The sequence below is a fragment of the Aotus nancymaae genome, unplaced genomic scaffold (assembly GCF_030222135.1).
Source record: "Aotus nancymaae isolate 86718 unplaced genomic scaffold, 86718_ANA_hifiasm-v0.15.2.pri h1tg000036l, whole genome shotgun sequence".
In the NCBI taxonomy this organism is placed as follows: Eukaryota; Metazoa; Chordata; class Mammalia; order Primates; family Aotidae; genus Aotus; species Aotus nancymaae.
This window is the reverse complement of record NW_026988450.1, coordinates 57757778-57785497: the sequence shown is the minus strand read 5'-3', so window position 1 is coordinate 57785497 and position 27720 is coordinate 57757778. Positions and strand designations below refer to the sequence as shown.

Here is a 27720-nt window from a genome sequence, read left to right as displayed (position 1 = left end):
TACCAACACAGGCAGAAGGGCAAATCCAACAGGAAACCTTTGCTGTGAAAATGAGCATGATTTGGCAAAAGCCAACTGACTGTGAAAAAACATCTCTTGAAAGAGAGATTAAATGGAGACCTTATGCCCAATAAATAGTTAACAGAGTAATCAAAATGGATCCTGGTTTTACACTTGAAGATATGTAAAATTAATTTCCATGGAGAGTTAAGAGAGGATATCACATTTATAAAATATGAAATAGAACAGATGGTATTGAAAATGAAAAAAATTAAATAGTGAGGAAGTTAAAAACAACATAATGGAAAGAGCTGAAAAGCAAAAACTAAAAAATAATAATAAAACACATTTATTATATGTCAGATACTGTTCAAAGTGCTTTGCATATTTTATTTAATTCTTTTTCATACTAGTCAAATAAACAGTAATATTGTCACCCTATTTTACGGATGAGGAAATTGAACTACAACTTCTTCATAAAAATTACTCAGAGCCACCTGGCTAGTAAGTGGCAGACACTGGACTTGGCCCAAGACGATGGACTGCAAGAACACTTAACTAAACCACTATTCTACAAACAGAAGATTGAACCTAGAAACCTCTTTTAAATGCAATGTAAGTAGGTTAAAAAAGAAGTATGGAAGGAGGGATCCAAGATGGCCGATTAGGAGCAGCTCAGGATTGCAGCTCCCAGCGAAAGCGCAGAGAGTGAGTGGATGCTGCATTTCCAGATGGATTTTTATTGCCCACAGACCAGGAGATTCCCAGGTGGAGGAGCCCCATGGGTCGCCAGCATGGCTGGTTTGCCCAACATGGCTGTTTTGGCCAGCATGGCTGTTTTCACCAGCGCCCCAGCGCAGTGGTTCTCCATACAAAATACATGGGTTAGGGCGCCGTTTTAGCTAGCGATTAGAGCTCTAGGAAGGCAGAGTCACCCATTTATCTGATTAAAAAGGGGACTGAAACAGGGAGCCAGGCCAGGAGATTCCCGGGCAAAAAAGTGCCATGAATCTCAGTGTGGCTGTTTCAGCTGGCACAGTGGGTCGCTGCACAGGAAATCACACAGATCCCGGCACCTTTTCAACAGGCAACTGGAACACCTAGGAGACAGTCGACCGTTCAACAACAACAACAAAAAAGGCTCTGAGGCAGAGAGCCAGGTGATCAGGCAGGGAATTTCACATGGCAGCTGGGCAGAGCCCACAGCAGCTCAGCAAAGCCTCTGCAGGCAGGTGGTTTCAGCTAAAGTGCCTCATTTTGGAGTTAGATTTAGGCTGCCTCCTAGCTCGTCAGGGCAGCCCTGATAAAAGGCAGCAGCACAACAGAAACTCATAAAGCCCTAACTCCCCGGATCAGAACACCTGGGAAAAAAAGGGGGGGCATTTATAAGTTCCACTGCAGCAGACATAAACGTACCTGCCCAGCAGCTCAGAATGAACAACGGAGCTCACAGCTCAGCACTTGAGCTCCTATAAAGGACAGACTATCTCCTCAAGCAGCTCCCTGACCCCCATATATCCAAAGAGTCACATCATAAAGGAAAGCTCAGACTGACATCTGGAGGGTATCTTTCTGGGACAAAGATAGCAGAAGAAGAAACTGGTAGCAGCCCTTACTGTTCTGCAGCTGCTGCAGGTGATCCCCAGGCAAGCGGGGCCTGGAGTGGACCTCAGAGTCCTACAGCAGAGGGGCCAGACTGTTAGAAGGAAAACTAAGAAACAGAAAGAAATAACTTCATCATCAACAAACTGGACATCCACTCAGAGACCCAATGTGAAAGTCAACAACTACAAAGATGACAGGTGGATAAATCCACAAAGATGGGAAGAAACCAGTGCAAAAAGGATGAAAACACCCGAAACCAGAACACCTCTCCTCTACAAGGGATCACAACTCCTGGCCAGCAGGGAACAAGGCTGGATGGAGAATGAGTGTGATGAATTGACAGAATCAGGCTTCAGAAGGTGGGTAATAAGAAACTTCTGTGAGCTAAAAGAACATGTTCTAACCCAATGCAAAGAAACTAAGAACCTTGGAAAAAGATTTGACGAATTGCTAACAAGAATAAACAACTTAGAGAGGAATATAAGTGAATTGGTAGAGCTGAAAAACACAAAATGAGAACTTCATGAAGCATACACAAGTTTCAACAGCCGAATTGACCAAGCAGAAGAAAGGATATCACAGATCGAAGGTCAACTCAATGAAATAAAATGAGAAGGCAAGATTAGAGAAAAAAAGCACAAAAAGGAATGAACAAAGTCTCCAAGAAATATGGGACTATGTGAAAAGACCTAATCTACATTTGATCGGTGTACCTGAATGTGATGGAGAGAATAAATCCAAGCTGGAAAAGTTATGGATATTATCCAGAAAACTTCCCCAACCTAGCAAGGCAGGCCAATATTCAAGTCCAGGAAATACAGAGAACACCACAAAGATATCCTCAAGAAGAGCAACCCCAAGGCACATAATCGTCAGATTCACCAGGGTTGAAATGAAGGAGAAAATGCTAAGGGCAGCCAGAGAGAAAGGTTGGGTTACCCACAAAGGGAAGCCCATCAGACTCACAATGGATCTCTCAGCAGAAACCCTACAAGCCAGAAGAGAGTGGGGGCCAATATTCAACATCCTTAAAGAAAAGAACTTTCAACCCAGAATTTCATATCCAGCCAAACTAAGCTTCATAAGTGAAGGAAAAATAAAATCCTTTAAGAACAAGCAAGTACTCAGAGATTTCATCCCCACCAGGCCTGCTTTACAAGAGCTCCTGAAAGAGGCACTACACATAGAAAGGAACAATCAGTACCAGCCACTCCAAAAACATACCAAATGGTAAAGAGCATCAACACAATGAAGAATCTGCATCAACTAACAGGCAAAACAACCAGTTAGCATCAAAATGGCAGGATCAAATTCACACATAACAATATTAACCCTAAATGTAAATGGGCTAAATGCCCCAATCAAAAGACACAGACTGGCAAATTGGATAAAAAGCCAAAACCCATCGGTGTGCTGTATCCAGGAAACCCATCTCACATGCAAGGATATACAAAGGCTCAAAATAAAGGGATGGAGGAAGATTTACCAAGCAAACGGAGAGCAAAAAAAAGCAGGAGTTGCAATTCTCGTCTCTGATAAAATAGATTTTAAAGCAACAAAGATCAAAAGAAACAAAGAAGGACATTACATAATGGTAAAAGGATCAATGCAACAAGAAGAGCTAATGATCCTAAATATATATGCACCCAATACAGGAGCACCCAGATACATAAAGCAAGTTCTTAATGTCTTACAAAGAGACTTAGACTCCCACACAATAATAGTGGGAGACTTTAACACCCCATTGTCAATATTAGACAGATCAACGAGACAGAAAAAGAACAAGGATATCCAGGACTTGAACTCAGACCTGGACCAAGCAAACCTAATAGACATTTACAGAACTCTCCACCCCAAATCCACAGAATATACATTCTTCTCAGAACGACATCGCACCTACTCTAAAATTGACCACATAATTGGAAGTAAATCACTCCTCAGCAAATGCAAAAGAATGGAAATCATAACAGTCTCTCAGACCACAGTGCAATCAACTTAAAACTCAGAATTCAGAAACTAACACAGAACCACACAGCCTCATGGAAACTGAACAATTGGCTCTTGAATGTTGACTGGATAAACAATGAAATGAAGGGAGAAATAAATATGTTCTTCGAAACCAATGAGAATGAAGACACAACATACCAGAATCTCTGGGACACATTTAAAGCAGTCTCTAGAGGAAAATATATAGCAATAAGTGCCCACATGAGAAGCAAGGAGAGATCTAAAATCGACACCCTATCATCAAAACTGAAAGAGCTGAGGAGCAAGATCAAAAAAACTCAAAACCTAGCAGAAGACAAGAAATAACTAAGATCAGAGCAGAACTGAAGGAGACAGAGACACAAAAAACCCTTTAAAAAAAATCAATAAATCCAGGAGCTGATTTTTCGAAAAGATCAACAAAATAGGCAGACCACTAGCCAGATTAATAAAAAAGAAAACAGAGAATAATCAAATAGATGCAATAAAAAACGATAAAGGGGATATCACCACAGATTCCACAGAAATACAAACCATCATCAGAGATTATTACAAACAACTCTATGCACATAAACTAGTAAACCTGGAAGAAATGGAAAAATTCCTGGACACTTGCATCCTCCCAGACCTAAACCAGGAAGAAGTTGAAACCCTGAATAGACCAATAACAAGGGCTGAAGTTGAGGCAGCAATTAAGAGCCTATCACCCAAAAAAAGCCCAGGTCCAGATGGGTTCACAGCCAAATTCTACCAGATAAACAAAGAGGAGCTGGTACCATTCCTCCTGAAACTATTCCAAACAATCCAAAAAGAGGGAATCCTTCCCAAATCATTTTATGAGGCCAACATAATCCTGATACCAAAACCTGGCAGAGACTCAGCAAGAAAATAAAACTTCAAGCCAATATCCATGATGAACATAGATGCAAAAATCTTCAATAAAATACTGGCAAACCGATTGCAACAGCACATCAAAAAGCTTATCCACCATGATCAAGTAGGATTCATCCCAGGGATGCAAGGCTGGTTCAACATATGCAAGTCTATAAACGTAATTCACCACATAAACAGAACCAAAGACAAAAACCACATGATTATCTCAATTGATGCAGAGAAGGCCTTTGACAAAATTCAGCAGCGCTTTATGCTAAAAATCCTCAATAAACTAGGTATTGATAGAACGTATCTCAAAATAATAAAAGCTACTTTCGACAAACCAACAGCCAATATCATACTGAATGGGCAAAAACTGGAAGCATTCCCTTTGAAATCTGGCACTAGATAAGGAAGCCCTCTCTCACCACTTCTATTCAATATAGTATTGGAAGTTCTAGCCAGAGCAATCAGGCAAGAAAAAGAAATAAAGAGTATTCAAAGAGGAAAGGAGGAAGTCAAATTGTCTCTATTTGCAGATGACATGATTGTATATCTAGAAGAGCTTATCATCTCAGCCCAAAATAAACAACTTCAGCAATGTCTAGGGATACAAAATCAATGTGCAAAAATCACGTGTTCCTATACACCAATAACAGACTTAAAGAGAGCCAAATCAAGAACGAACTGCCATTCACAATTGCTACAAAGAGAATAAAATACCTAGGAATACAACTAACAAGGAACATAAAGGACCTCTTCAAGGAGAACTACAAACCACTGCTCAACAAAATAAGAGAGGACACAAACAGATGGAAAAACATTCCATGTTCATGGTTAGGAAGAATCAATATCGTGAAAATGGTCATACTGCCCAAAGTAATTTACAGATTCAATGCTATCCCCATCAAGCTACCAATGACCTTCTTCACAGAACTGGAAAAAACCACCTTAAACTTCATATGGAACCAAAAGAGAGCCCGCATAGCCAAGTCAATTTTAAGCAAAAAGAACAAAGTGGCAGGCATCACACTACCGGACTTCAAACTATACTACAAGGCTACAGTAATCAAAACAGCATGGTACTGGTACCAAAACAGAGATATAGACCAATGGAACAGAACAGAGGCCTCGGAGGCAACACAACACATCTACAACCATCCGATCTTTGACAAACCTGACAAAAACAAGCAATGGGGAAAGGAGTCCCTGTTTAATAAATGGTGTTGGGAAAACTGGCTAGCCATGTGCAGAAAGCAGAAACTGGACCCCTTCCTGACACCTTACACTAAAATTGACTCCAGATGGATTAAAGACTTAAACATAAGACCTAACACCATAAAAACCCTAGAAGAACATCTAGGCAAAACCATTCAGGACATAGGCGTAGGCAAGGACTTCATGATCAAATCACCAAAAGCATTGGCAACAAAAGCCAAAATAGATAAATGGGACCTAATCAAACTCCACAGCTTCTGCAGAGCAAAAGAAACAGTCATTAGAGTGAATCAGCAACCAACAGAATGGGAATAAATTTTTGCAGTCTACTCATCTGACAAAAGGGCTAATATCCAGAATCTACAAAGAACTAAAACAGATTTACAAGAAAAAAACAAACAAGCCCATTCAAAAGTGGGTGAAGGATATGAACAGACACTTTACAAAAGAAGACATACATGAGGCCAACAAACATATGAAAAAATGCTCAACATCACTGGTCATGGGAGAAATGCAAATCAAAACTACATTGAGATAACATCTCACACCAGTTAGAATGGCGATCATTAAAAAATCTGGAGACAACAGATGCTGGAGAGGATGTGGAGAAACAGGAACATTTTTACACTGTTGGTGGGAGTGTAAATTAGTTCAACCATTGTGGAAGACACTGTGGCGATTCCTCAAGGACCTAGAAATAGAAATTCCGTTTGACCCAGCAATCCCATTACTGGGTATATATCCAAAGGATTATAAATCATTCTACTATAAGGACACATGCACACGAATGTTCATTGCAGCACAGTTTACAATAGCTAAGACCTGGAAACAACCCAAATGCCCAACGATGATAGACTGGACAGGGAAAATGTGGCACATATACACTATGGACTATTATGTAGTCATCGAAAACGATGAGTTCGTGTCCTTTGTAGGGACATGCATGAACCTGGAAACCATCATTCTCAGCAAACTGACACAAGAACAAAAAATCAAACATGCATGTTCTTACTCACAGGTGGGTGTTGAACAATGAGAACACATGGACATAGTGAGGGGAGCATCACACACTGGGTGCTGTCGAGGGAAATAGGGGAGGGACAGTGGGAGGTGGGGAGTTGGGGAGAGATAGCATGGGGGGAAATGCCAGATATAGGTGATGAGGAGGAAGGCAGCAAATCACACTGCCATGTATGTACCTATGCAACAATCTTGCATGTTCTTCACATGTACCCCAAAACCTAAAATGCAATAAAAAAAAGAAGTATGAAGAAACAAAGAGGAATAGACATAGAAGTTCTAGCATCTAAGAGAAATTCTATCTGGAAAGTTTAACAATAACCAAAGGAGACAATATTTAAATGCATAATTGAGCCAGGCATGGTGGTTCACACCTGTAATCCCAGCACTTTGGGAGGCTGAGGTGGGAGGGTTGCTTGAGATCTAGAGTTAGAGACCAGTCTGGAACATAGTGAGACCCTGTCTTTGCAAAAATAAATAAATAAATGATAATTGAGAGTTTCTTAGAATGGAAGAAAGATACGTCTTCTTTAAAAGGGCCACTAAGTGCTAAACAAGACAAATTTAAGCAATGGAAATTAGCTATAGGATTTTAAAGGGGATTGCCATGATCATGTGCTTTATTAAGATCAATCTATTGGTAATGTTATGTGTGAATTAGCAGTTTAAGATTTCAGGCAAGGCACTAACTAGCAATAACTGCAATAGTCCAGACAAGAGATGATGAGAACCTACACTAAGGAAGCAGAAAGAAGGGAGAAGTAGCAAGCAGAGTCAGAAAACTGACGCTGAGACTAATAAAAATGGTGAAATACTAAAGTCAAATCACACTATAAAGTCTAACAACATTTAAAAAAGAAACCCTAATGAAGCGTAATCACTACCGATGACACTTGTTAATGTCAGGCCTTCAAAAGCGTAGCGTGTAACACAACAACGGATAACATAATAGCATGGCAGAGTTGAACTATAAAGGTCCCTGAAAAATATGAATCAAAATATGAAATATTCTTACCTGACATGACTATGAAAAATTATAGCAGTATATCTCAGAGTTTATTTTAAACAATACCAGTTCTACAAGATGCTTAATGAAAACTAAAAGATTCATAACATTGTAAGTTTGGGAAAACCTTAAAAACCATCTCTTGCCCTTGGAGTTTCAAATCATATATTAGCATCAAAGGGTCTCAGAACACCTACAGTAATGAAGCCTGCTGAAGTTTTAAGGTGCAGGATCCTTTCCTCCAGAATTATTTAGTTGTCTATCTCATGAAACAAATATATAGATTACATATTTGGGGACATACTGCTCTTGAGACATGTTTATGCATATATAGGAATCTGACTTTATTCCTCTGATGTACATTTGAAAGAATAAAATATAGACATAAGGTATTATGCTTTTCTAACATGTCTGTTTTATAGAAAATGGAAAGGTACAGATAGGAGTGAAAAATTCAAGTAAAAAGAGTACTTAGTTTAAGCACTGAATATTACTCAAAAAATTAGTAATAATAATTACACAGAAAATCTAAACTAAAATGTTTATCCCTTTTAATATTAAAGAAAGCAAAATACAGTAATGGCTTAAACCACTATCTATATAGGTAGATGAACAGATCACTTATTTCCACTTTCTGAGCTCCTTTTTGACCAACTGCAAATTAAGGAGAAAAGGCTCTCCTCTATATTGTGGCTCTTCTCTATATTGTGATTCAGTGATTCTGGCTACTTCCATATTGTGGCTTCAAGGTCATTTTAGCATCATATAGAGATAGAAGATGGTATGAAGAGTACAAGGGCAGAAACATCAGACATATAACTACCTGAGCCTGGTAGTTAACATGCATCATTTCCATACATATTGTGTTGGCCAGAACTGGAAAGGTGGTCGAAAAGAGATTCAAGGAGTGTAGCCATAGTTAAGATTGTTGTGCCTTCTTGATATACTGACCCTTTTAGGCTTATTGTTTCATTCTATCCCTGGTAATATTCTTTGTCCTGAATCTCACTTTAATACAACCATTTCAGCTTCCTTCTGATTAATATTTGCAAGATACATCTTTTCCTCATAACTTACCTGTGTCTTTACATTTAAATATCACTGATATTGACTCTTGCTGGGATGATTACTATTAGCTATTGATGACACCAGACTAGCTCATCTTCAATCAATTCCACAGATTAGATTGCACAACTTTTCAAAATTTGAATATGATACTATTCTCTTGCTTAAAAACCATCCTTGGGACTTTGCTATTTTCAGCCACCAGGTCCATATAAGAGATTGATGTGAGCATCAAACTAACTTCTATTGTAGCAGTGAGGTTTTGGGCTTATTTGGTATAACAGCCTTTTCTCCTTAATTTGCAGCAGGTCAAAAAGGAGCTCAGAAAGTGGAAATACATGATCCGTTCATCTACCTATATAGATAGTGGTTTAAGCCATTATCATATTTTGCTTTCTTAATATTAAAAGGGATAAATATTTTAGGTTATCCATATCCTTACTTAGAAGAGCAAGAACGATCTGTCCTCTACTGACATTTCCCCTATTGTCATTGATATTCCTCCCCTCACACTTCATACTGCAGACATACTAAACATTTTTTTTTTTTTTTTTTTTTTTTTGAGACGGAGTTTCGCTCTTGTTACCCAGGCTGGAGTGCAATGGCGCGATCTCGGCTCACCGCAACCTCCGCCTCCTGGGTTCAGGCAATTCTTCTGCCTCAGCCTCCCGAGTAGCTGGGATTACAGGCACGTGCCACCATGCCCAGCTAATTTTTGTATTTTTTAGTAGAGACAGGGTTTCATCTTGTTGACCAGGATGGTCTCGATCTCTTGACCTCGTGATCCACCCGCCTCGGCCTCCCAAAGTGCTGGGATTACAGGCTTGAGCCACCGCGCCCGGCCCATACTAAACATTTTTAAGTTCCAATAATTCACTTCTGAATTATCACTCACTGTTCATCTTCATCTTGCCTTATTCTTCTAACGGCCAGTTTCTTTCTATATTTGTATCACTTGGATATTACATCATGTAGGAGTCTACTTTGACCCTTCCAATTCTGATTTCAGTTCTCTTTCTGTAGGTTCGCATTGTATTATCTCTTTCCCTTGTCACATTTATGAAATGGTGTGACACTACCTGTTAAATTGACATGTCCCTCGCCAGACTGTAAGCTCCCTAAAAGTTAGGATATGTCCATTCATTTCACTGTTGCACTTCCAGCACCCAGCATAGAACTTGTTGACAATTAATGGCTATTCAGTGAATGGCTGAATTACTTAAAGTCATTAATGACCTTAACACAGCATTCAGTGCAGTGATGATCTCATAAACTGGGTTTTGTCTCTAGAAATGGATGTAATAAAAAGACAGGAAAAGAGTTTAAGACATTGAAATATTTCTTGAGATCATGGTAGAATGGTACCAGGAATGGTTCTCTTCCCCAAAAGGCCATGTCAAGAGGTGAGCAGCAAGCAGTCATTTAAATGAGAAAATAGAAGAGTACCCAGGAAATACAGAACAGATATCAAAAATCCCAAGCCAAAAAGGGCTGAACTTAATAAAAACACATCAGTCAAGAGTGAAGGTGGAAGAAAAGCATTGGTCAAGAGTTGGGAAATGAGATAGCAGGAGAGTGCACAGAAGGCTGCCTATTACTGATTTTGCCTCATTTGAGATACCTCTCTCTGGAGATTTACTGTTAAGGTACTGGTAGCAAACCCACATATCTACAACAGCTAAGTAGTAGAAGAACTTTGTCAGATGCAAGTTGAGGATGAGAACTACGAAAATCTAGATAGTGTATGTCCCATATGCAGAGTGCAAAACCTACTAAGCTCTAGTTAATTATTAACATACAAAAGTGAGGTCCACTGTTTCAAAATTTTTCATATAATTCAAGAGAAAGCAGAAATCCAAATAGCTTTCTCAAATCTTCCAAATTTCCAAATTTGAAAAATACCTAAGTATACTTTAACAGCTCAGTGCACCAATAAAACCATGTATTTAGATCAGATTCAATCCATAAGCCAATTTGTGTTTTCTTCTTAATGAAATTAACATGGACCCTAACAGCAATAGTAGATTAAAAAGAAAAAGAAGGTACCAGATTAGGGCCAGTGAATGCAGCCTTGTTTGTAGTAAGTTTAATTACAAAGAAAATCTGTGGCCTGAAGACAACAGGGACTTTATGCAACCAACAGACCCAAATCCTTCCACCAATATCCAATATTCTCTCCATATTGTTCTTTCTAAAGGTGTCATAAAGTTTATATGCAAAATATTAGACATGAAATATTTCCATATTCTTATTTTTAAGATATCAGTGCTCAGATTATTTTAAAGCCTACTGTTGTAAGGATTTTGGAAGAATCTGAATAGCATACTTTTGTACACTCCCCACTATGCTATGCCATGCATAGCAAGATGTCAGGTGAAGATAAGATAGAGAAAACTATCTTCAGGTTCTTCTTAAGGTAAAACAGAACCCTTTGATTTTGATATAAACCCTTAAGGCAGAGATTGCAAATCAGGCGCTTGCAACCTGAATCCACTCCAACAGCTGAATCCACTCCAACAGCTTTTAATCATGAACAACTACATATAGAAAAGTATGTGAAATAAAGAGGGTCACCTCCAGTAATTTAGCTCAGAGAACACCCTTGTAAACACATGCAGGTCAAGAAATAGAACAGTGCCACAGTCTCAGAAGCCTCCCCTTTAGTCTTCTCAGAATCACTATGCTTTTTTTTCCCTTACAAAGGCAACCTACATCTCGACATTTATGGTAACTGCATTCTTGCTTTTCTTTACTGTTTGACTAACATTCCCAAATACTTTGGTACAGTTTGCCTCTTAACTAACTAAATTCAATGAAATTATGCGACAGAATTGCATAGTGTGTAGTTTTTAGTGGCTAGCTTCTTTTCTTCAGATTTACTGTATATTTTTAATATTCATATTTATTAATTGTATCATGAATGTACACATGGTGTTGGATCAGAAACAGATTATTTACTTAAAAGCAAATAATGACCATGCAGTCCTCTGGATCCCAATTCTTACCCTTGGCACAACACAGTAAAAGCCAGGTCAGCCGTCCTAGGAATACAAACTTTGAAGTTTGTATCACAGATGAGAAACAAGTGAAAAATTAATTTAGTCTGTTTACATATAGAAGCAAGAGAAAACTATCTTTTCCACCTCTCCCCAAAGATAGAAAAAAAAAATCTTTGCTCCTTGGATGCAATAATTTTGGGTTCTCTAAATGTTTCAAATATAAATACATCTCTTCAAAGCCAAATGCACCCAAGTGTCTCCAGTGGTTTTGACCTAGAAATGTCTCTAAGATCCTGGGCCTCATTCCCCCTTTAATACCTACCTCTACAGTGAGACAAATCCCTTTCCAGTTCCCTAATTAATTTTGTGGATGTTAACTCACTTTCAATGCTTGCTCTTAGCCTAGGTTTCAAGATCCCAAGTTTCAGCCAAATTTGCGGAGAAAGCCCCATAAACACAAAAATATTTTGTCCATACCTTACATTTGTGAAACCCATCCATTTTGTTGCATGCAACTGTAGTTCCTTCATTATATATTATGCCAATGTATAAGTATTCTACAATTTATTTCTCTATGCTGTTGTTGGTGGACATTTTCTTGCACGTCTTGGTACCCATGTGTGCATTTTTGTCAAGTGTACATCTAGGAGTAGAATTGCTGCATGATAGTTAACTTTTGTGGTTAATGCAAAAAAAGTTCCAAAGTGATTATACCAATTTACATTCCCACCACCAGTATATAAGATTCTAGTAACTCTATGCCTTAACAAAACTTGACATCGCCAATTATTTTGCCACTTCATCCATTCTAGTGCAATGTGATGTGCTATTTTACTGTGGTTTTAAATTACATTTCTCCTACAACTGATTATTATGTGTCTCTTTCTATATACCTATTGGCCTTCTAGATACCCCTTGTGCATTTTTCATTCAAGATACAGAACTTTCCCATCACTACAAAAATCTCCCTCATGGTATCCCTTTATAGCCATGCCCACCCTCTTACCTCCTACCATCTCTAACCCCTGGCAACCACTAATCTGTTCTCCATCTCTATAATTTTGTAATTTTGAAAATGTTATATTTACAGGGAATCAAAATACAATATGTGACATTTATAAATTGGCTTTTTTCATGGTTTTTATTATATCAGTGTATTTGCAAAATTATTGGTAAAATTGGTTTGAGATGATGCTGTATGTTTTCGGAGACTGAGTCTACTTTCTTCATCCAGATATCTGGTATCTCAGCATTCTGAAGTCACACTGGTTAAATATTAGAAATTGAGATATTCATAAACTGAGATGCATGCCCTGTGAGGCCTGCTTCACACTGTTGAGATGCAGCCTTTCAGGATTACAACCCAAGGTTTAGGGAATGGAGCAGATTCACTATGGCTACTTTCCTTGGTGGGTTCAGGACCCTAATGCCCACTCTTTTTAGCCTCTTTGCCTCTAAACTGCCCTCTCTGGATCATGTAACAAACATCCCCAACTAAAAAGAAGTTCCAAGCTCCTGACTTGCCTTTCTGAGATTCTCTCCTTCTCTGTATCCTAATCCAGTAATTTTTTTCTATCTTGTTAACTTTTTATGCCTTCAATCAAGTGACCTTTATATATTTTGTCAAGATTTTCTACTTATCCTCAGCAGCAGATAGGTCTAAATTACCTAGTCTCTTACTACTGGAAACAAATCTTTCCAATAAACTTGTTTTCTCTGACCCATTAAGGGTTTAAAATATATTGAATTTTGAATAAAAAATTCTGATATCTGACTTCTATTAATGTCTAAATTCACTTAAGACAAAACTCAGGTAGAACAATTAGGGGATACTGCCCTTTTGGGAAAAGAACTTGCTCTTAACTTGGGTGATCTTCCCCCATCCCTATGGTCTATATTCAGCCACTTTATTTAAGTAACATGCCTGCTTGGCCACTGTAAGCATTCTTATTAAATGGAAACCTTTCAAGTTTAATACGATACTTTTTTGTTCCTAGAATCTTGTTCATTAACAAGATCTTCATTCACTAAATTGCGCTCACATTCATTCTTTTCTTAGCACCAGCATGGGGTACAGGGCCATATTCCTTATGCTATTCCTATTCAGTGACTGATCTTCCCTCCAACCTATTCCAAAAATGTTTTTCTTACCTCTCTAGGACACAGCCTTTCCTGATAATAACTCTAAGTCCACTAATCAGCCCTTATTATTATTGAAGAAAAAGAAACTGGAAAGCATCCTCAGTAATTATTATAAGAGGCTGGTTGTTAAAATTCTCAGCAGTACCCTTGATTTACACGGTAAATTTACTTCCCAGAATTTTTCTTATTTTTCTACTGGTTAACAGTATAATAACGATAGCTCCTCCCACATGAAACAGAGTATAAGTAAATAGAAAAATGTGAGACATTAAAATTAGCCTAAGACCAAAACCATTATGTAGATTTCTAAGAAGTATTTTATCAGCATATATTAAGGAACTACTGTCGCCTATGTGTTGCACTATTTCATACCAACATATAGATTTGAGGTGATAGTATATCTTGGTTCTCAAGGAGCTTAAATTTTATCTGGAAAGAGAGATCACATTGAAAGCAGTATAAAATATACGTGAAATACTTTTCTATATCTAAAATGACAGCATAAAAGAAAGTGTATTATGCTACTAGAAAGCCAATTAGAGAGGTAACAATAAGTTGAGGATGTTGAACAAGAAAGGCTTTTGAAGAACATTCTTGGGTCAATTTTCAGGAGAGTTTTAGACACAAATTTACAAGAGAGAGGGGGAAAGTATTCCAGCAAGTGGCAATTCTTGCAGAACTTGTCTTTCCAAGCACTCAATTGATTCATCTCTATTTTTTTGTCAGTAGACTTTTAAAGGTGATTTTGTAGTATTGGTATGGAATTGATACATTTTTAATGCTCAAGAATATGTAGACAATCAAGTATTATTATATTTAGAAATAGGAAATGAGAGAGAATAACAGATAGGTAATCATCTCGAGTCTCAGTTCAGTCTTGTCGTCTTCCCTCTCAGCAGAAAAATTGCAGGAGGTAAGGTGTTGAGTATGTAGATGCTGACCTTAAGGAGTTTACAGCTGATTACCATTAAGATTTAGGCACCTAAGCTAGAAGTTAAACCACATGCAGTGGATACCTAGCCACTCAAGAAATGTTGCAAAACGGTGGATGATAAATATCAAAAACATCAGTGCTGACAAGTCCCAGCAAATTTCACAGGAGGTGGAATCCTTGAAAGAAAAAGGCTTCACGAAAGAGATGTAACTTAGAATCACTTCAGCATGGAAACCACAGAGGTCCTCTAATCCAACTAGATAAATTCCTTCTATGACATCACTAATAAACGGCTCTTTCTCTCTTTTTTTAATCCTGACCAGTAACAGAGAATTTGCTTTCATAAGACATCAATTTTAGAAGTTTTAGAAATAATGTCCTTCCTTATACTAAGCCTCAAATCAGCCTCCTTCTTAAATTTAATAGTGCTATCCAGAGCTTCTCAGATTGGTGCCTTGGCACCAGGTGTGTTGACTTACTTATTTCCTTGGCCCTCCAAGATGTCCTGCAGAGACTGAATTACCCACAGCCCCAGAACCATGACCAGGAGAAACCTCTTGTGTTTATCACAGTGCCATAAATAGTATCACCTGTTATGTGTAATCCACTTTAAAGAAGATTGTGAAGCATTGCTCAGTATAGTGTGTTGGTGAAGAGATCAAGTTTCTGGAATCACACAGACCCAAGTTAGAACCTTGGCTCTGCCAGATATTGGTTTTCAGACCTTGGGAAAGAAATGCATCTTTTCAAACCTCAATTTCTACACTGCAAAGTGGGTGCAATATTACTGCCTCCCTTGTGAAGTTGGTGTAAGAATTAAAGATAACATAATAGCACTAAAAAATAGTAATATTGTCATTAGTTTTGCTTTTACCTTCTTAAAAATGGTATAGAATCCCTCTTCCACTTTTATAAACTTTAGAATATTTAAAGTTTAAATATTTATTGCTTCCTCTAAGTATTCCCCCACAGCTAAATAGCCTAAGTTCCTTCAGCATCTCCTCATCAACATAAATTCAAGTTCCTTCATCATCTTAGTAGCTCTCTTTATTTCTTTTTGAATATATAGTACTAAGAACTGGATGCATCCCTGTAGATTTGGCTTGATAAACTAGTCCTCAAAGAGTGGATGGAATAGGGCAATGGAAGAAAGACATTCATGCTGGAGAACCGTGTAGTAAGCAAAGAAAAAGAAGTGATAATACATCTATCATGTTTATCAACAAATGGGCCTCACTGGCTAAAACATAATCATATGGGGGGAAAAGGATTTTAAAGGGGCAGGATTATGAACTCCTGTATTCATGAGACTATAGATTCTATCCAATGTAAAGAAATACCAACATAAATAGATCTCACTACAGGAGATCGATATATCTTTTAAAAGCAAGCAACCACAGTATTTCTGTGAGCTACAAGCAAAATGTCATACATAATATAATCCTTTTTTACTCCCCTAGAATTGTCCCCACGGGATGCTGGAAAACTGGAGATTATCTACAAGCTACACATACCCTGGGCTTTCAGTGGCTGTTGGCTGTTGCATTCCACTCTGGTTGAAAGAGGCTGGTAACAAGATTACCTTGTTCTATCCTGAGAGTCACAACTCAGGAGTTTCAACCTTCAGATTTCCTTTATTCCTGACCCTTTTTGTTCTAGTCTTCTGGTGTTTCTTCCATTCATTCCACATAATATAATGCTTAGAATCTGTTGGTGTTCATGCCCCCACCTCGGCTAAGTATTAGTTGTGTGACATTGGGCAAATTATTCTACTCCTTTGTAACTCAGTTTCCTCTTCTGTTAAAATGAGGATTTTTTGTTATTTTATAGCACTTTAACAATAAATTGTGACCATTAAATGAGATAATGTATTTACAGTACTTAGAAGAGAGCCTGGCAATAATAAGCGCTATTTATGTTAATTGTTACTTTGAGTATTACTCATGCATTCAACGAATACCACTATGCTAAGTTCAAGGGATATGGTGGCACACGGGACAAACTCTTACGCTCAATGATCACATTTCTCTTACCCTCAATGCTCACATTTCTTCTAATTTTGTGAGAAATGCAATGACTTTAGAATCTGACTCCTGGATACAATTTCAGAAGCTGCTGTTTATCTTGGTAACTGTGGATAAGGCATTTAACCTCTCTGAGCCTGTTTCCACATCCGTAAAATGAAGATTAATAAAACTTATTGGAAGATTTGTTTTGACTATTAAATAAGACAAAATATGCAAATTACCTGGCACATTTGGAGCCAAATATGCTTTCCTTTTCACAGTCTTGTGGCCACACCTGAGGCTAGGGAACTCCACTCTGAGCTTGGAAACCAGTGCTGTCTTCTCAAGCGCCAGGGAGGAGTAAGGGCGGGAACTCATCTGCAGGAAGGGTAAAACCCAGAAGGTGTGGGAGGAGACAGAGACAGGAGGGCTACAGGGACCGCCCCTGGCCTACAACTCCCAGGATGCTCCGGGAGCGCCCCGCCCCGCCCCACCCCGCCCGCCAAGGCGGGCGATGCCCACCCCGCGGAGCCGAGCGGCGTGCGGCGGCTACAAGTGCGGCGGCTGGTGATTGGGGGACTTTCTCTGGGAGCCTTGCGGGGAGAGCGCGCGGTGCTCGAGCCGCACCGGGTGGCCGAAGTAGAAGGTGAGCGGCGGGGAATGGACTGGGTGGAGGCTTTTGGGTGCGAGAGTGAGAGCCCTGGAGCCTAGCGGAGCTGGAGCGCACATCCCCGCTCCCTGCCCAAGGTGTCCTGCTTCGCGGACACATCCCTATGTCGAGTGCCTCGGTTGGGCGCACAGTTCACCAGGAATGATCTCCCGATCCCTCGGCGCCTGTGGGGGTCACCGCTGCCCGGTGCTTACCGCTCGCTGTCCTGGCTCAGCGCGCGCGGGGCGCATCCAGAGGTCGCCTCCCCGAGACCAGCCTTGCCTGTGTCAGTTTAAAGCAAATATTACTGCTGTTAATTGATGACAGATGGACGAGGGAAAGTGCTTGTCCCCTCGCTTTAAGGTGCTATGTCGTTAACTGGGCTTTTAAGCAGATCAGAGGAAAAAGAGGGAGAGGACGGAAGAAAAGAGCCTTTAGCTGGTCCCCTGGGATTTTATCCATTCTCCACTGAGAATGGAAGCCCCGGATTAGGGAGCTGCAAAGGACTGTGCTGCTAGCGTACCTCCGATACAACAAGCGAACAAGCGGGAGTAGCTTTTCTTTTAAAGAGAGGTAGAGGCGGCTGTAGGGAATTAAGTGGGGATTGCTGTCCTGTTTTGTTATAAATTGAAAGTCTCAAAGAACCCTGCTGATTTTATCCAAAGTAGGCTAGTGTGATGAGTGTAATTGTGCCAAAGGTTAATCAGAGCCCCTGATGCCTGAGAAAACTGGGAGAAGAGTTCTCGGTAATTGATGAAGCCTGTTACCATCACTTCATTCATTGAGGGATCCTGCAGTGGGGGGTTTGTTCTAGTTTACTAGTGATTCTTTTGCCGTTGGTGTTTTTTGCAGTCTTCACTGTAGAGAAACTCCGATAATAGGAGAAAAGCGTGTTTTGTTTTGTTTTTTGTTTTAAATAAACTCTCATGTAGAGCAGAAAACATGTCGATTCCCTCTCCCATATTTTGAGTTGCCAGGTTGACCTTAGGTGACCCTTGCCTGTGCTTCTGTTACCAGCTTTGGAGCTGTGGATTTTGAATCATAAGAAGCCTCAAGCCATTGGGTTAAATCAATTATCACCCTGGATTTGGAAGTAAAATAAAAGCCTTTGGTTAAAATCTCTATTTAGTGATAGTGGAAAGTGAATTTTTATTCCTTGGAAAGATGGCAGAGGCAGAGAAAGATAGGCAGATGGTTTTCTGCTCAAACCAAAGTTCTCTTCCAGGAATGCCCCTTGCTGCAATGAGGGATGAAGAGTGACATGTTTATAAAATTCCAGAGGTAACCTTGGAAATTGCTTCTCACCTATTTGCCTCCACAGAACTCTTACTCTGTGGGTTTATAGTTTGTCTTTTATTTTCAGTTTACTTCTAGATTGGGTTTGTAAAACTATCCGGATGGTCAATTTCTTGTGCATATATGTTAGCAAAGCATGCAGAGAGGGAGGAACACAGACCCGCACGGACCCAGGGAATGGGAGTAACAGATCCTACAGCTGGAACAGGCAGATGTGTGTGTGGAACAGTGAGTTGGCCCATTGTATTTTGCAGGGATTGCAGTAAGGTCTGTTGCCTATATGCTTTGGGGTTCCGAACATGCTCTACCGAACTGCTCTTCCGAGCAGTGCTCCATGGGGGAAGGAGGGAATAGGGCTGAGTAGAAGCACAGCGAATAAGCAGCATATGGACTTGTAAATAAAGGGCTGTGTGACTAGGGTCATTGAATGTATGACATGTAAGGTTAGCAGAGGTGGCTGATTAAGCTGGCCTTTTTTATCTACTTCAGATCTGCAGAATCAAAATGCTGAGTTCCTGACCAGCTGATAGGGGTGTATAGTCATTCACTCATGGTGATGCTCTAAAGCTAATCTGTATTAGAATCTGTTCTGAACTAAGAAGAGTGTAAACACTTACAGTCTAATTGAATTAAGAAGTCTGTGCTTCCCCAAGTCCTCCAGAAAATTGGCAGCTCTACTAAAAAGGGCTCTTGCCTTTCTCATTTGTCTTTTTACAGGAAACCTGCCTTGTCGTTTGAGGGATCCTCTTGCAGGAATGTGTGAGTCCTTGGATAAATTTGGCTTGGTGATGGCAGTATCCTTTCTCAGTAGACACCGCCATTTCCTCCATGCGCCTTTTCTACCCTGACCTAAGTTTTTCAGTGTTGATCACTATGACAAGTGAGAGCATTTGCCCTTTCCACACTTTCCTGCCACTAGGTATTCCCTCCCTTCTTTTTCCTGTTTGAGGTGGAAAAGGGGCTAAACAGGTGCAGCTGTGAAGAAAATGGCATTCTCAGGTGCAATACTCCTGGAAGTACAGCCTTAGCTTCTGTTAGGTTCTTATCTAACTCTGTTGTTATTGGTAGACTTTCTGGAAGCTGCTGGGGGATGTCTGACTAGCTTTCATGGAGCTCTACTCCCTTTCTAAGAAGAGCAACCAGGCAGACCTCTGTGATGCCAGGGACTGGAGTTCAAGAGGGCTTCCTGGTGACCAGGCAGACACAGCAGCCACAAGAGCTGCTCTCTGCTGTCAGAGACAGTGTGAGTCCACCCCAAGAGCAACTGAGATGGAAGGGTCTAAACTTAGTCCTTCTCCAGCATCCCCTTCCTCCTCTCTGCAAAATAGTGCCCTTCCAGACGCCTTTCCACCAGGACCTCTCCACTCAGGGAACAACCAAATAACAGCAGAACAGAAAGTCTGTAACTGCTGCAGCCAGGAATTAGAAACTTCTTTTACCTTTGTGGACAAAAACATCAACTTGGAGCCGCGGAACCGGAGCTCGCCATCAGTAAAAGGGCATGATCACCCTGGGGAGCTTGGCTGGGAAAATCCAAACGAGTGGTCCCAAGAGGCTGCCATATCTTTGATATCTGAAGAGGAGGACGATACAAGTTCCGAAGCCACATCTTCAGGGAAGTCAATAGACTATGGTTTCATCAGTGCCATCTTGTTCTTGGTCACTGGCATCCTGCTGGTGATCATCTCTTACATCGTCCCCCGGGAAGTGACTGTGGACCCCAACACTGTGGCAGCCCGGGAGATGGAGCGCCTGGAGAAGGAGAGTGCGAGGCTGGGGGCTCACCTGGACCGCTGTGTGATTGCGGGGCTCTGCCTCCTCACACTGGGGGGCGTCGTACTGTCCTGCTTGCTAATGATGTCCATGTGGAAGGGGGAGCTCTATCGTCGAAACAGATTTGCCTCTTCCAAAGAGTCTGCAAAACTCTATGGTTCTTTCAACTTCAGGATGAAGACCAGCACGAATGAAAACACTCTGGAACTGTCCTTGGTAGAGGAAGATGTGCTCGCCGTACAGAGTTAATTCTGGTTGTGAACATCTTGAGAGTCTGCCTTGGCATTTTATAGTATGAAAAAAGAAGTTAATTTGTAAAAAAAAAAAAAAAAAAAAAAAATTGCAGTGCAATTTCTTTGCCTGGCAAGAAAAGTTTATTTCACAAACCAACAGCCAATGAGTGATTTTGTTCTCCATGTGTCTTCTATTTAGAAGAAAAGCCATGTAAGATGTATAAGAAACCACAACCAGCCACACCTATCCTTCTGAAGAGCTGAAGGCTAATTGATCTGTAATGGCCAAGAACTTCTACTTCAATAGAAAAATATTTCTAATGATCCAGTACACAAATATGTGATATTACTCTTTGGACACTAGGTGGTCCTACGCATAGTAGGATCAATTGCTAATCTACTTTGTGAAAAAGAACTAAGCACTAATCAATAATAAGTCTTACATTTAATTCTCAACGGTGCTTATCCATTTTCTTGCTAAATTATCCTTATTGTTATTTGGCTAAACACTAAAATATGGAGTTTTGAGTTTGAATATTTTGAAGTTTGAGGATGTTGGGCTTTTTTTAATTGTAAAAAATACTGTGTTTGAAATTATTCCTGTATTCAAAAATGGCAATTAAGTCATTAGGATAAACTTTCTAATAAAAGAAAATTAGGTAAATCATTGTAAGACCAATGTGAATTTAAACCACAGTGTTAGTGCCAGATATCAGCCAGGGTCACTGCTCTTTTTTAAAATGAAGTCAAATTAGTTACTGATATAAATTTTATTTTTTGTGATTTTGCCATCATACCAGTTATTTGTGCTCTTGAAGTCCACTATTTCTCACACCAAAGAGGCAAGCCATGAGACATTTTAAATATATTTCCAGACATCTAAACATCTGGGCAGGCCTGAATCATGACTGGCTCTGGTGTGCTCCCAGGTGACATCTTGTTATTGCTGTTTGAGGAAAACCACCAGTAAAATTGCAGCTAGACTTTTGGGGACTGTGCCTAGCAGGCTGTATGACTTCCTCTAGGCCAAGCAACAACTGCATTCCTCATGACAGCAGCAGTCCTTAAGCCCAAAGCCAAAAAAATTAAAATGGAGAGAGAGAGAAATTAAAAACGCCAATTCAATGGGCACTGTAGTCATCATCAGAACTCACCTCCCACTCAGAGTGGTCTAGGTGTCATTCAGTAACTGTGAGCTCTTGACTCATAAAGCACAAACTCTTGCTCTAAGAGCAGCATGATGAGCAAGGTACTCACTTTGCAAGACACACACCGGGTGTCCACAGTGACACAGTGCCTCATTAAGGTGACAGTTCAGAAAGGGGATGGGAAATGCAGCCTCAGAAATACCTTACATCTTGCAACTCTACCTGGAGGTTTTTCCAGCCTCTGCTGTAGGAGTTGTAACTCCCATGATTGTGTTACCAGGATGAGGGTGTCATTCTTAAAGAAGATAGGAGCTGGGAATTGGTATGAGATAGCAGGGATGAGGAAGTAAGAAAGTGATTTCTTTGTAGATTTTTAAAGGCTATTTCAAATGTCTGAAATTTGTGTTGTTGTGGATGACTGTGGAATACATGGGTGACTTTGGCTAGCAAAATGTGTTAATCAAGATATTTATGTGGATGAGCTCTCATGGGTGCCAGAGATTGATTTGATGAGTGACGTATACTGCATATAACTAAGAGTCGAGGTGAAATACAAAAAAGGGAGCCTCAGAAGACAATAAAAAAGAGAGGAGGGGCATATGAAAGAATTATTAGGTAAAAATGAGAAATTATATGGGCATCAGAGGAAGCTAGAGGTAGTTAATTGCCTTATGCTATAGAGCAGTGCTGATGGCCAAAAAGAATTAACATAAATATGACTTTTCTTTTCCATTGCTGTTTCTTTGTGCTTTTTGAACAAACTTTTACTGTGACTCTCATTTCATTATTTTTGTTGAGACTGCCTTACCCGTGGCATAAGTTTTATGTTCTGAAGGTTTCTAAGTCCAGCTCCAGCCTGCTTAAGGATCCACTTTGGATGATGTGGAGACAAGAAGGAAACAACCTACTGCTCTGCTGAGTGAGTAGGTCTAAGCTGTATGTTAAAAAAAGAACGCATTAAAAAAACTACATGTTTATTCATAGAAGCTAAGTGAGATCAACTGAGTTTTGTTTTTATTTATTGGTGAAACAGGATTCATTAGCCAAATAGCAGACTAAATTGAATTAATGTGGAGCTGATTTTCAGTTTATGAAGGAAGAGGAGTTTGGGAATCAAGTGTTAGGAAGTCTTTTCAACTGATGATAAAGCTTTTCATGCAGAAGCATTTAATGAATCTTGCAGAGCTACCAAATAACGTAGATGTGATCTAGAGGCAACATTTCAAAAAATGCCATTTTGGAAAAAAAAATATTCAAGGGGGAAGAAAAAGACCTAACAAGTCAAAATATATTTCCTTTTTTTCTAGAACTCTGTAATTTTCTTTAAAATTTAAAATTGAAATGTAAGTAAATGCATATTTCAACATTATTTAAATCTGCTTACATATAGAGCACATATCTTTTAAGATTCTACTTATCTGAGGGCAAACCACTACACATTATATGATTTAGAAAATCATCTGGATGACTCCTTTTGGGCTATTGTGACACTATTCAGATGCTTGCCTTAATCGACTTTTCCCTGGGTATTTGGTTTATGTACCCCTTATCCATCCTGGCAGTGCCTGAATTCAAGATGAAGATTACTTGAATTTAAAATGATGGTAACACAGGCAAAGAAAAGCTATGTGTTTTATTTACTGTTGTTTCCAATCTGATGAGGAGTGTTTTTGGCTCTAGAGGTACTTTGGCAAGACCAGGTGATACATTCTATAGACATTGGCCATACAATAGCTATGGTGTTGGTCTTGCATCCTTTATGGGGTTTTATGACCTTACATTTGTCTCTTCAACTTGGTGCTGGTTGTTATCTATGAAAGTTTTTATTGCTAGGCTTAGAGAAGAAAAACATTTTCAGTGGTCCTAGGTCTTTAGCTTATTTACATGGTTTTAGAAATCTAAACTCAGAGTCATCTTCCTAATTTCAATGAGGAGACAGCTCATCTTTCAGCAGTGTGGTCCAATGGGGTGAGTTACAGAAAGCAAGCTGCCTTTCCTCTTTGTTACTTGGATCTACACACTGCTGATGGGTGATTTAAGGCTCCTAATATCTCTGATAAGCCAATCCTTTTAAGGGCAACTTAAACTGTTAGAGTTTGCAAAGAGTTTTCTTTTCAGTGCTGTGTGTCCTTTCCACCCACTGGGAGCTATTAAAGTAGATCACGTAATATGATGTACTGGCCCCTCATATAAAGAACAGTTTTTCTTCATGCTCTCCACTGCTTAGTTGATTTATAGTTTAGAGGAAGACAAGACTGCTTGGAATCATCAAGTTCTTGGAGGCCATGGGTGCTTTTACACACATGACTGCTATAACCCTTGATTCTGTACTATCAAGATACTTGCCTTGATAACACATGCTTTGCTGTCTGCTTAAAATACAAGTCCGTCTCCCTCATCTTATTTGTTATAGAGGCCCAAGTGGACCAGTGCTGGCACAGGCCCTTTAAGGTACAGCTTCTGAAAAGAGACTGCACTACCAAACTTATGTATGCCTCTACCTCAGTCCCCCAGGATAAGGTTAAATGAGTGACTGAGCACGATGCTAGTTAAATATCAAGAATTAAAGGTCTGAACCCAGATGGCTCTACCTTTTTTTTTTTTTAACATCTTTCCGACAAGCAAAACTTCTAGGCAGAAGCATGTGAACATTTTGGTCTTCATCTTTCTCATGTGCAAAAAATTGTCTAAATTTTTTTAAAAGTGCTCTACGTATATATCTCTTAGAAGAATGATTTTCAACCTGAGGGTCAGATTTCATTGCAGCAATTAATGTCACCACAAAAATGTGGTCTGACAAGAAAGATTCACAACCTTTACCAATAGTTCACCTATTACAGCAAGATGTAATACTACCAGTACTTACTGTTCTCTGTAATGGGTTTAACTTTTCCCAGAATAGGACATAAAGAATGACTATGATGAGAAGATTATAATGAAGTATCACTGGCTTTTCTAGTGTAAAAAGAGTTCCCAGTAAAGAGAATTAACATATCATTGTCTTTCGGCTGATTTTCAGCTATATCATTTTATGATTCATAATATTCTATAATATCTCCTTCCAACTTTTATAAGTCTTGAGAAATAAGTTGCCTACTGAATTGACACTGTAAAAAGCAAGATGTTATTTTAAACACTTACTTCAAAAATCTGTGGCTTACACTTAAGAGTGTATTTGTGGTTTATGTTTGTGTGAAGATTTATGTGCACTCAAGTCTGTGCATTCAGACTATATTTTATAGTTATACAGCTTTAATATCCAAAGCTATTGTTAGAATAGTTTTATTATAGGAATTTGGCATGCCTTACTGTTGACATTAAGAAGAAAAGTCTTTCACAGGTCATGAATGAAGAATTTGGAATCAGCCTCAGAATGAGATGCCATAATTATTATAAACCTGTTTTGGTCGTTCAGCCTCCCACAAATGTTTATTGGTTTATTTTTTAACTTCTCTTTCAGACTCATAAGAGTGTGGCATATTTAGACATTATTTTACCATGATTTTCTATTTCATTTCAGGGAACTATAGGAAGCATGTTTCTTTGTTTCAAGTTTGGATAACTCTCCTGTGTTTCAGGAACAGCTCTTCCTATTTTTCTACTGCCATCTTCAGGCTTCCTAGCCAGGCTCTAAACAAATGTCATGTAAGAAAGATGAATTATTTTATATTGTGTATTTAGAGTTTGTGCCCTGTGATTCTCATTGTGCTTTTAATTTTATTTTTCTTGCCAAAAAAAAAATAATTTGACATTGATGTGCTTTTTGATATTTTCAAGGGCAGTTATTAAGGTTACGAGCTCTTTGTTAGGGCATTTGATGCCTTATATGTTAATAGCAAGTGTGTCATACCATTTTAAAATAAAACTACTAAAATGCTTTATTGCATTGAACTTTTATTTAAATTGGAATCTGTAATGCCGGTTTGGTCTTTTAAAATTGTATTTGAAATTAATTGTCCAAAAAAATTAAAATGAATATTTACCCCTAATTCAGGTTTGTCATTCTTCTTGCTACCGTATCACTATATAATGTAGACTGTGCCTTATTTTTTGTTGTTTTATAGGAAGTAGTCCAAGTTATTTGGGTTTCTCTAAATCACTCAGCATTGAACTTAGAGTATATGTTTTATGATATGGAAAAAATACACGAATGGATATTTTTTTAAAACACTTATCTGAGTGTCTAGAAAGCTTTTAGGTGAGAAAGAAATATCAAATTAACTTATGCCCCTACTCTTAATCTTCTAGTAATCTAATTTTGATCTCCATTTTCATTTGCAGAATGTATCACAATTTATATTATTAACTGGAATTTTATCCTTATATATAAGTGTGTCAAGGTCAAAAACTCTGAAGAGACAACTGAAAGTGAGGCTTATCTACATCCTTTATAGGAAGAAAGTCTACTTCTTTAGATATCTATTTTTTGCTAGAAGTTATTTTGGGTTTTGTTAACCACCTCTGATCATTCAGAATGAGCTAAGTGATGCTGTTATGACAATTCCACAGCCTCTCACTATATGACCCTTGCAGGCCAGCAAGCAAAGGACTCAGTCTGATGCCACCACCTTTTTACATGTCCCTGATTGCCAAGCTAGAGGGGAAAAGAGTCTGAAAGGTCTCAGACTCTGCACCCGGTCAACACGAATTTAGTCAGGACTAGTCATATAGTCCTACTCAGGCCAGGAAATGAAGTTCCATCATGAGCCCTGAAATAAGGAGAACTGAGACTGTTTGGCAAATGACACTGATGACTATCATAATTTCTAAGGTCTTTGTTTTGTTCAAGCAGAGTATGTATCGATGAACATAAATATCCTTGTTTTCTCTAATGATCACTTGACCAATTTAATATTAATATATTTATAATGGGGGAAGAAAAAATGCTAATGATCTCCAGAGAAGGCACAATTTAGTAGATCTTTATTAAAAATGCTTAATAAGAAATTACCACAGTTGTATCTTAATATTACCTATATGATTTTATTATTTAATCATAAAAAGGATATTAAGTCAACATTTGTGCTTTCAACCGTGGGCAGGAGGAAGTGCTTATGTTCCTGGGTCCTTACTATGTATTTACTTCATACCTCACCTCATTTAATTCTCACAGCATCGCTGCAAGCAAATATTATCTGCATTTTACAAACGAAAAACTGAAGCTGGAGAATGTCAAATAACTGGCCAAAGTTATATAACTAATAAGCAGTAGGGAAAGAATTAAAACCTGGGACTCCTTCACTAAAATTCCATATTTACTTAAGCTTAGAAGGAATATGACCCTTCTTGTTAAAAAATCAATTTATACTAGCTATTTTATTTTGTGTTTATCATTTTATAAACTAAAGAAAATAACAGACATATGATCTGAGAAATAAGAAACCCTTCTTATAAAGAAATCATATCACTATTTTGCTTTTAGATATATAGTGATTTATCAAAATATATGTCAAATTAAAACTATCAGAATTCACAGTCATCCTACTCCTTGCCCCCACCGAGGTTCAAATAAGCTTATGCTGACACTTTTCCTTGGGATTGAAAAGAAAATGTAGTTACTCTATGTGCACAGCAGTGAACGTAGAGTTTATATAGTCTCAGTAAGGGATCCAGGGATGGAGAGAAAGCCACATTTGAGTGCTTACTATGTGCCAGGCGTTCTGCGTTCTTGTGCAGTGTCTTGCATAAGCTCCACAATACATCATATAATAAAGGCTTCAGAAACATGGAGACAGATGACCTAAAGTTTGAATGCCTGCTCCTCTAC

General features: G+C 38.9%; 1 protein-coding gene across 4 annotated transcripts in view; it reads left to right on the top strand.

Annotated features, from left to right (window-relative positions):
• TMEM74 (transmembrane protein 74) overlaps positions 1-27720 on the top strand; it is a 67611-nt gene that overhangs the window by 36317 nt on the left and 3574 nt on the right. Inside the window, exons 1-2 of one of the 4 annotated variants that reach the window (XM_012443317.2) lie at positions 17382-17500; positions 19868-25942. In XM_012443317.2, the coding sequence (XP_012298740.2) occupies positions 19907-20821 (915 nt within the window). In that variant the 5' untranslated portion in view covers positions 17382-17500; positions 19868-19906 and the 3' untranslated portion in view covers positions 20822-25942. The other 3 variants (XR_010345609.1, XM_012443319.3, XR_010345610.1) reach the window with 3 other exon arrangements.